Source organism: Cephus cinctus, unplaced genomic scaffold (assembly GCF_000341935.2).
Source record: "Cephus cinctus unplaced genomic scaffold, Ccin1 Ccin1_scaffold0091, whole genome shotgun sequence".
NCBI classification, from domain to species: Eukaryota; Metazoa; Arthropoda; class Insecta; order Hymenoptera; family Cephidae; genus Cephus; species Cephus cinctus.
In genome coordinates, this window is record NW_014332830.1 from 531,330 (window position 1) to 542,016 (window position 10,687).

Here is a 10,687-nt window from a genome sequence, read left to right on the forward strand (position 1 = left end):
TTTAATATTTCTACAATACCAATTGTTGGTTGCATTGTACGAGGGTCAATAATGAAAAGAATCCAATTGTTTCTAACTAATGACTGGGCTCTTTATAAAATTATTTATTTATCGTTAGTTTTTTGTCTTGAATCACGCCACGTGCTCATTATTAGGAAATGACGTTGCACGCTCGGTATGAAGTTTTTGTTGGCGTGTCTTAAACATCACATCCGCTCCTTCGTATTTTCTCTGGATATTGGTCTACCCGGGAAAAGCCGAGAGAGAAACCACCGCTTTGCACTCGGCAGCTTCAAACATCCGCTGCTGCACCAGCCGCTGCGCCACCCTTTTCTTCTTTCTTCTTTTTACCGTTTCCTTCGTTCGCTCGTTCTTTCCTTCCTTCCTTCCTTCCTTCCTTCCTTCCTTCCTTCCCTTCCTCCTCACCTCTCGCCTCCTAAGCGGCCAGAAAATATGTCGAAGAAACGACGAACCTCCTGGATGTTTAAAACATCGTTTTTCAACTATTTCGCTATTTGATGTAACATAAGGATACAACAGAAGCAGAAGGATGTCATCTCGGATGTTGAAAATAAACGAAAATTAGTCTTCCTTTAACCTAAGGATTGTCAAGCATGCCAAATGCGAGGATATGGCCAGCAACAGTTGTAAACACAAAGATTGATCGCTGCGGCGACGTAATGTCCTCCGAAGAATCGAGCCGATTGTAAGCGACCTGGCAGGTGACACGCAGAGTAACGAGCTCGCACTATATTACATTCAAGCGGGGTGTTTCCTGGACTCAAGTTACGTAGGAGCAAACGCCAAGCGCGCACCGACGAATCGCACAGCGAGTGCCATTTCAAATGTCATTTTGAGGATTGCCGAGGTGACGCGTTAGCAAACTATTGCTTGGAGCCACGTAGGGAGCTAATGAGCATGAGGAACTCGCCGAAGCACGTACGCGGAAAGGTCGAGTGACTGAATGGGCGGCAGCGCGCGGATAGGTACGAGAAAGAGAAAGGAAGAGGAAGAAGGAGAAGAGGAAGAAGTGCACAGGTGCGAGTGAGAGAAGAAAGAAAGAAAGGGGCTGAGACGAGGGAAGCGTCTCGGCAGCTGCCGCTGCGTTTTGCCCGCGTCGACGGTCTCGGAGTCGAGTCGAGCTTCTCTCGGAAGACGGCGCGGGCTAAAATTAGCGAGAGACGCACGTCCCCGCTAGCCCGTAGATGGGTTGCCGTGAATTCTTATGGATCGCCGCGATGGCACGATCAGCCCCGTAGGAGCCGCGCACATGGAGAGGCGGCACGCGCGAAGCCGATCGGTAGTCCACCGACCGGCTGCGATTGGAAGCAGAAACGGAGAGGCTCGCGGAACATATGCAGGAGCGTGACGTGCTCCTCGCGGCTGGGTTAACTGTCAGTGCAGATGCGACGGGAGGAGAAGTGTAGCGAGGCGCAGTGGCAGGATGGGGAAGCGCTGTGGGCGTCGTCGTAGGGGTCCGGCGACTGAATCCCGGAGCGTGGAGGAGCGTGGAGGAGCGTGGAGGAGCGTGGAGGAGCACGGAGGAGATGGACGAGGCCCCGGTGCCGCGCTCGCACGCGCACATCTGCGTCGGGCGGATGCAGCCTGCATTTTATGAGCGCCCAATGAAACCGATTCTCTTGCTGGTGAACCGACACCCGCAGCCACAGCCGCACGCGCGCGGAAGGCGCGAGTGCGACGGGCGTGTGCGGCCACGCGCCCGGTGTGGCCCCTGCCCATGGGCACCGACACGGACTTTCCTATAATTAGACCTCCTTTCTTATTTATTCTCTTGCTCCGGTCCTCGCTCGTGCTCTCCTTCTTTCGCTTCCGCGGAGCACCTTTCCGTCAGCGGCGTGACGCCGACGGAAGTGACACGCCCGCGCAGCCAACCGTCAAGGCTTCATAGATCGACGCGATCTCAGCGAACCTCAATCAAAGCGAGTCCTCCTCTAAAAATAGCCACCAGCGCTGGACATCTTCTTCTCGGTATGCGGGTTAACGATTGGGAGCACCGAAGGTGTTCACGGAGTTGCCTCTAGTGCCAACCGTATTGACGTTTATCTCGGCTATTTCGAAGAAGAACGCAGGTTACGCTCGGATCTATTTGCAGGCAGTTGGCAGGAGGAGCGACTGCCGTAGTTGCCTTTCGCACTTTGACGTCGTGACCGACACCAGCGACACCACCGACACCACCGACGCTACATCGACGCCACCTCTGAAGACCACCTTGCGCGCACGTGTCTCCCCTATCCTCCCGCCGCCCCCCTCGAATTCCTTTTGGTCTTACAATCTTACAATTAGACTCTCTTAAAAGCGAATTCCTCGCTCTCTGCTTGACTTGGAAATCCATCGGGGAAATTCGTAATGGATCTTGGGATTCGAGAGACGCACTCTCGCCGGTGTATACGAGAGTATGACTACGTTACGCCGTTATTCGTAAACCACGGCTAAATTTAACGGAGGCCTCTCGACCTCCTCGTAACCACCTCGCTGCCTCGTCCACGCGTTGTCGGCGCCAACGGTAACCAGCAGTGCCACCAATCTATCTCGTGTGAAAATAATGCCGATCCCCAGGTGTGCGGATGCGATCGAAGAACAAGAAGATGGACGCGATAGCTGGAAATCAGAGAAACGGCACTCTTCCCACGGGGTCAGCTGCTTCGGAGAAATGAGAACTTTGAAAGGATCAAGATAAGGCGGCTCGAGTGCGAAGCGCGTGGCTGCATCTTGGGCTCTAGATTTGTCAATGGGCCACTAGACGCAGCAGACGGAGCGAACGGATAGATGCGCCTGGCCGCTGCTCCTTCGCTCGTTATCCTGGCATCCACTCTCGTAGGCAAAGGCCACTTCGAACGACAGGACACGGGCTGGGCTGCTGGGCTGCTGGGCTCCCGCACCGAGTCACATCGTGCGCCATGCGCCATTCGCCATGCGCCATGCGCCATGGGGGCCGAGGTTGAGGTTGGGGTTGGACGCGTGGCACTCGCGTGCCACTCTCTCCCCTCTTTCACTTTTCTGGCCCTTTCCGGCCCGACCTCTGACTCCGTCGCGGTTCCCTTCCTTACTTCCTGCTCCCTTCCCTCATTTTCCCCTTACCTGCCGCTTCCTCTTCATTTCAAAGATCAGCAAAAGTTCAACAGATGGGCATGTTATACCACCGAGATTCCTCTCATGTGATTCCTCGTGTCCATCCGTTAATCTCTATTGTAGCCACCTGAGACAAAAAAGTCAATGTACCAAACTTTCTTTGTGCGAAGCTTTATTTACCGGCCGCATTTTTTGTTCCTTGATATAAGACATTTTCCAAAGATATTAATGAGCATTTATCAAGAAGCAGCTAATTGTCATTGACAGCAAATTAATGATCACCATGATGAATATTTCGGTAACCCCGAACCAAATAATAACGTTAGGCTATCCCGCTGCATCATTCTCGGATCACGTCGATGGAAGCATCGTCTTGGAAGCATAAGGCCCCAAAATACCTCCCGAGAAGGAGGCACGAAGGTAGTTGGCTGAGCTGGTGGGCGCGTGCTCGACAGCTGCACCGGTGGCACTGACTGAAATAGCTTTGGAACCCCATGCCGAGGGCAAGTACGATTCCCCTGAACCCTGCTAAAATTTCTCCATGCTTTTAAATAGCAATCCCAAGGCCCAGACGATAGTCCGATACAAAACTATACAAGTCGTATAAGGCTATCGAGAAATGTTGATTGGTTTTCCACTAGAAAGATCTAATATCGGGACTCTCTTCTCCATCTGAAGCTCCATCAAAAAGCTTTTAAGATATTCATAAACAGTTTAAGAATTGTTGGGGCTTTCCGGAGGAACTGCCAATTGTTAAACCAACATGTTCCACGAGCTTACTAATCTAGCGTCATAGCGATAGTCTGACGTTCGAAAATTTATTTCTGGATACTAGAGATACTAGGGTAATACGGTACCACTAGTAGGAGCCACCTGTTTCTCTGGATGCGCTAAATAACACATCCCTTCGAATAACACTCGCCCACGAGAAATAATTCATTTTATTGTTTCGTCCTGTCGAGGATAATGATGTGTTCTTTAATATTATTTCCCCCGAAGGTAGCATTGATATTATCGAACAATAATAAATGAACGAGGTCGCGGCATTCGAAATCGGTCGTTGCCAATTCAAAAAGACGAATCTAGAGGAGGAGAAGAAGAAGAAGAAGAGGAGGAGGAGATGCTTGGCGTCGCACTCTCGTAGCCGGTGGAAGCAGGTTGGTGCGCTGGGTGGTTCTTCTGGCGCGGTGCCAGGCGTACGCCGAATTTAGCACCGCGACGCTGACTAACTCACGAAGCATTCATTCAATCGTTGAAGAAACTTCTTAGTCCACCTTTCATTGGGCGAAATGATCCTGATGGCAAGAGCAAACTAATCGACGCGAAGGAAGGTGGAAAAGGCCAAGCAGTAGCGGGTTAAGTAAGGACAGTAGGGTCGATTCTTGCGGCTCGTAAGGAAAATCAGGTGGACGGGTGAAGAGAGACATGATGCATTCTCCTGAAAGTGTTCTCTCCATCTTTATCTTTCTCTTTCGATAGAGCACACTTAGTTCGGCAGTGAAAGAGAGCGCGCGCGTATCCATGCTCGCGAGGTAAGTTCACGGTAGAACCCCTGCCGAAGAGGGGGATAAAAATAGAAGAGGACACACGGGTTGCTCGTCGCGGCGGAGCGCTCGGGTTCTACATGCTCGCGCAGCCCTGAGCTTGTTTCTTCCCTACAAAGCGGGACTCTGTCAAAATTCTCGAGAAGGCATTAACTCCGCTAGTACCTGGTAAAACTTCCAACAGATTCCAGAGCGACAATTGACTTTTACGTAACTTTGTACTCGACGAAAGACGATAACGCAATGGTGGAATCTTTCGGATGCGCTCCAAGTGTCCAACGAGACACGGAAGAAGACGTACACGTATAAGGCTAACAATGAGTTATAGCATGCCGAGGAGCGCGCAGTCGACGTAGTAGCGTAAACAAGGGAGGGAGCAGCAACGGCAACAGCAATAGCATCGGCAGCAGCAGCAGCAGCAGCAGCCGTGTTCGAGCCGAGGGTGAGGTAGTTGAGAGAACTGAGGAGTCGAGGAGTCGAGGAGTCGAGGAGTCGAGGGGCCGGGAGTGGCAAGGGGTCCACGCGGCGGAGGGAAGCTGCGCTCCTATATGTAGCCCCGAATCTTAGCCGAACCGACTACTACGCTCGAATCTTACGTAGCGTACGCACCCTTTGCTCCTTCGTCTCCTGCCGATCCTCTTCCTTCACGCGACTCCGTCTATTCGTCATTGCGGTTTTTTAATTATTTTCACCTGATCGAGAGGGTAGTTACCCTGCTCCGGAAGAGCAGCGAGACCGACTCGCGACTCCTTTGATTGGTGATGGTGTCCCGCGAAGACCAGTGAACCGCGAGACGTGACACGCGAGTGAGCCTCATTGGATATCGAGTGCTATGACAGCTTCCTAGACTCGAAGACTCGAAGACTCGAAGATTCTCCTCCGCGAGTTGCCCACGATGCCACGGGCCTTCCTGATAACGCATCGCCGCTACAACGGCCCCGAAGAATTCGCAGAAACCCTGCAAGGTAAGTACAAACTCGTATTCCTCTTCATTCGGATCCCACCGCTCGTTCTTGCATCTTCGAGTTCTCCTGCTTCTGCCTCACGCTGCTCTACAGTCTCCAGTCTCACTCTTATCGTTATCACTTGCGTGCCGGTTTCGCTCGACGACGTTAAAAAGGGTTGGCCGCCAAGGGTAAGACAGTTTTCAATGACTTTCCTAAGATTCTAAAGACGACGTTATTTAAAAGCTAGTAGATCACCTGACGACAGTCTAGGATCTTCATTGCTTTTATTCGTATCCTCGATATGAAGATCGCGTCAGTTGGTTGACATAACAGTTATGCTATCTATTAATATAGTGATGACCATGGTGGTTATGGCGTCGGCGATGACGGTGATTCGTGAAGGTGAAATAACAAATGACGAGTGCATATCCCGCGGCTGTGAGAAAGTCCTTCAAATTTAACTGAGAGTCTGAAGACGCGAGACAATGGGATAGCGTCTCGAAATCATCTTTGAGCAGCTTCATCTGCGGCTGACTTTAGTTGCCTCCTTGTCTTCCGTACTGCCTGGCGCAATAATTAAAGTGATCGCAAATCGTACAGGACGTATACCAGCCCCAGCATCATTGGTACCACCGTTACCAACTGCGCCATCATTGCCACCATAGACGAGACCCTAGCAGCTCGGAAAACGGAGGTCGGAAGCTCCACTTGGGAGCGCATAGATAGATTGATGCGCGCGCATGACGATCATTCCGCCGGTACGGAGGCACGTCGCTCTATTTTCGTTACTCTCGCGGTAGTTCATTCCGAAAAAGGAGGAGCAGCAACAGCTGTAGAAGCGAGAAAGATCCGAAGAAATCGTGAGAGCGAGCAACTCGTATAGTAGAACATTTAATGGTTCCTCTGTTTTATATTTGCAGATTACAGTCCGGAAAGAGGAGTGAGACTGGCCGAGTACGGAGGCGGCCAGCCGACTTCGGACGGAGTGAGTGACTGTGGAAGCGAAACTTCCTCCGAATGTCCCGAGGAACTTTATAACTTGACTAAACTGGCGGAGGTCAGTCTGGCCGCAGCTGCAGGAACTCTCATTCATCCCGACAATCTCCTTTGCCAGCGATCTCTGTCGCCGACCCGACCGAACGACAGATATCGGATGAGCCCCGCAGCCTCCTCGAAACATCAGCACCACCACCACCACCACCACCACCATCATCAACGTCCGCACCAGTATCATAATCATGAGGAAATCCGATTGGAGCATCATGCCTACCACCGTCATGGCTTTCAGCGTCAGGTGCACCAACACAGCCATCACGCGTCCTCCTGTCAGCAGCAACAACAACAGCAGCGAGATGAGCAGGAATACGAGACTTTACGTAAACCAGGGACGATCGAGGACGTGACTCTTCGGGAGCGATCGCGACTCTTCTTTGAGAGAATTGAAAGGGAGCGTGAGATCCTCGAAGGAGTACCACGGGATTCGGAGAAGAAACTCTCATCCTCCGAGAAGGAGACCAAGCGTGGATGCCCTCCTGCGATCGCACCCTCGAAGAGCGCCTCAGCCGTTGCGCCGGCAGCCGCAAAGCCGGCCTCGGGCGCAATTCCACGGCACGGCACGGTCCAGGCCGAATCAAGTAAGGCTTGCGGCGAGGACAACGAAGAGCACGAGTGCCCTGACTGCGGAAAGAAGTACTCCACGTCGTCGAATCTAGCAAGACACAGACAGACCCACAGGTCCCTGGGGGACAAGAAGGCAAGAAGATGCCCACACTGCGACAAGGTCTACGTGAGCATGCCAGCGTACAGCATGCACGTCAGGACCCACAATCAGGGATGCAAGTGTCACTACTGCGGAAAGTGTTTCTCTCGTCCGTGGCTTCTGCAGGGTCACATTCGCACGCACACCGGTAAGCCAATCGTCTCTAAAGACAGAATAGACATAATACTAACGTGCCTGAGAACATTCACTTATTAATTTCCATGTGTGATCCTTCCAGGCGAGAAGCCCTTCAAGTGCACAATCTGCAACAAGGCTTTCGCCGATAAATCGAATCTTCGGGCGCATATTCAAACGCATTCGAATACGAAGCCGCACGTTTGCACTCGTTGCGGCAAGGCCTTCGCCCTGAAGTCCTACCTTTATAAGCACGAGGAGTCTTCCTGCATGCGAGCGCATCATCGAACACCCGCCGAAAAACGTGAGGCCTCTTCCGAGAGGCTGGCCTTTGCTTCATCCGCTTCTCCAGCCTCCACCGCAACGACATCGAGCACGGCGACAATCACTCCTCTCTCGATTACTCAAAGTTCCAGATCCATAAATACGACGCTTGGCTCGACAACGAGAGCGCAAATCGATGCTGAGGTCAATGAGAGAGAGAGATCGGGCCCCAGTGTCATTGTTCCGCGACGGGGTTTGTCCGATCCCTTCGGTGACCTAAGTCGAACAGCCGAAACTTCAGGAAAAACTTTACGGCCCACCGCGTTCTCGGCCATTATAAAGCATACGAAGCTCTCCCAGCATCAATATCAGCAGCCTCAGCAACTGGAACAAGAAGAGGAAAAGGATGGGCAAGAACGACAACCGACAATGTCGAAGCGCCGCTGTCGGGAGCCAAATACAAGAGACTCTATTTGTTTGAATAAAATGGCCGAAATCTCAAGGACGAAAGAGGCGTCGAAAATGATATCAGAGGAGTCGCCGGAGCTGGAGTCAAAGCCAGAGTCTACGAAATCGAAATCAAAAATTGAAGCCTCCGACTCTGATGAGCAATCTGAGTACGTATCGCGAATGGTCATAAGGACTTCCGTGATATCGCCGAATCCTGAACATCTGGGACGCTTAAGTTCCCTCGTTGGAAAAAATCCGACCACGTTCGATTTGATTGAACCCTCAAGGACTTCGAGGATCAGCCTGAACCTCGCTATCGGCTGAGGTCACCGATTATTATTCCAAATACCATCCTATTAGGGGACCATCTAGAATCTAATTTGAGCCTTTTAAGTAATGCATCGAGGAGAAGTAATAGAGACAATGGCAATGTGCAAACACACACACACAGAGAGAGAGAGAGAGAGAGAGAGAGAGAGTGAATGTATGAGAGTGTGAGAGAAAGTTAGAATGCGAGTGTGTGCGGGTGTGCGGGTGTGCGTAATGACTGATTGCGAGTGTAACAAAGAGAACAGCGAAGAGAGGGATCAGTCTTATCCCTGTACTTGGACCTATTAGGTTAAGAGAAATAGTCCTTCTTGTAGAGACGCGCTCTTCGAGGCAGCTACGAATGCACTTCCTTGTAAATATTAAGGAGTTCAGTGTTGCACGAGAGAAACAAAGGAAATGTGTGTTCGCGATCTTTACGTTTGATTCCCATATTTCCGTATTCCGTAATCCGTAATCTGTAATTCCGTATTTTATATTCCGTTACCAAATGTATAGTCAAGTAGCGGAAAGAGAGTGTACGAGCTAGTCGAAGTTATTTCGTGATCGATCCCACCTTTATTCGTCCAGATTGTGAAGACTCAAAGAAACATTGGCACTTGATCTCTTATCGGATCTTTGTCGAATCTCACAATCAGTAAGAAACCAGTCGCTGTAGGTACTGGGATGTAACGCAGAAGATGATGGTGGGGATGTTCGTTTTATATATGTATATAATCAAGATATATCTACATTTTCTCTATCCACAAATATATATATATATATATATATAATATACATACGTGTGCGCGGCTCACGTATGGGATGTAACGCAGAAGATGATGGTGGGGATGTTCGTTTTATATATGTATATAATCAAGATATATCTACATTTTCTCTATCCACAAATATATATATATATATATATATAATATACATACGTGTGCGCGGCTCACGTAAAAATGTAATCCTAGAATAGACTCGATGCGTCTTCGCTAGTCCTATATTCATTGTCCGCACCTCGGTTCGTCCAGTGCATAGTTGTAGTGTGTAGGCTCGTCAGTAATTTACAGCAATAGTAATTATTGTGGGTAAACAGTTAACGCATCAAAAGGAAGAGGAGATTTCTGAAATGTAGAATTTTCGTTAGTTCCTTTTATAAGTCTCGCATCCTAACCTATATCATCGACCTCATCCATGTCACTGTCCATTCCCATGTCCGTTTCCATAAGCACATTTACTGTAAATAGCATTCCCACCAATCGGTTTAGTTTATTGTAGCCGTTAATATTAGTCTTGCGAATAGTAGCAATATTCTTTTATAGCTCTTGCATGTCCATTTTTCTACGAATTGTGATGAAATTGTCGATTGCAAAAAAAAATACATAAAAATACCCGGATACCACAAAGACATCCCAAAGACGTTTATCGGATGTCTTAAGTTTGTGTTCTCACTCGATCTCATGCGTTCAATCATATCTTTTTCCAACTATCCCTCTTAGGAAATGTGATTTTCCTGCTTATACTTAATTTCGTTGTTCCCTTACCTACGTAAAATATTACAAAGCACGATATCATAAGATGATACGTCTCTTTGAGCATTTGAACAAATTCAAAGAATTCAAGGAGGATTGGGAAATGCTGATGCATTTCACATTTGGCCGTTTCCATTCCGTATGCGACGAGCCACTTTCGGATAAACAATGACTGGCTGTCTTTTACAACTGGAATGTAATATCTAGCTCGTAATTAGAGCAGCTAAGGAGAATCGGCCTGCAGAACAGCCTATCAAACGCTTGAGAGTAACAAGTAAGTCGATTTTATCGAGACTCGCTCTTTCATGCCCCGGATAGAAGCCACATTTAGCCCAGAAACGAGAAAGAATTTCGATAAGGAAGCGCCACCCGCCGGCGGATCTCCATTCGCGACTTCAGCCACACTTTTTCGCGAACAATCATCAATCGTAGCTGATCGAGTCGTTCTCGGACTTGCTATCAGAGGGAACTCAAGAGAAATTGGGACGCGATCTTGTGACACGCAAGAATCGATAATAATTTCTTTTGGAAATCGAGACGACCAAACTTTAAACGGGTCTTTTCACTGATATTTTTCGTATACAAATTTCTGGTAAATCCACGTGACTGAGAGTAATTGCTTCCGTAATTAATTCAACCGAAGTGCCCCACCCCCAC

At 49.4% G+C, this 10,687-nt stretch overlaps 1 protein-coding gene across 1 annotated transcript; it reads left to right on the top strand.

The window, feature by feature from the left end:
* Positions 1-5,102: 5,102 nt before the first annotated feature.
* On the top strand, positions 5,103-9,303 carry LOC107273481 (zinc finger protein 699). The gene is made up of 3 exons (XM_015751731.2): positions 5,103-5,599; positions 6,502-7,488; positions 7,579-9,303. The coding sequence occupies exons 1-3, from the start codon at positions 5,530-5,532 to the stop codon at positions 8,511-8,513; spliced, it is 1,992 nt and encodes a 663-aa protein (XP_015607217.1). The 5' UTR covers positions 5,103-5,529; the 3' UTR covers positions 8,514-9,303.
* Positions 9,304-10,687: the final 1,384 nt, after the last annotated feature.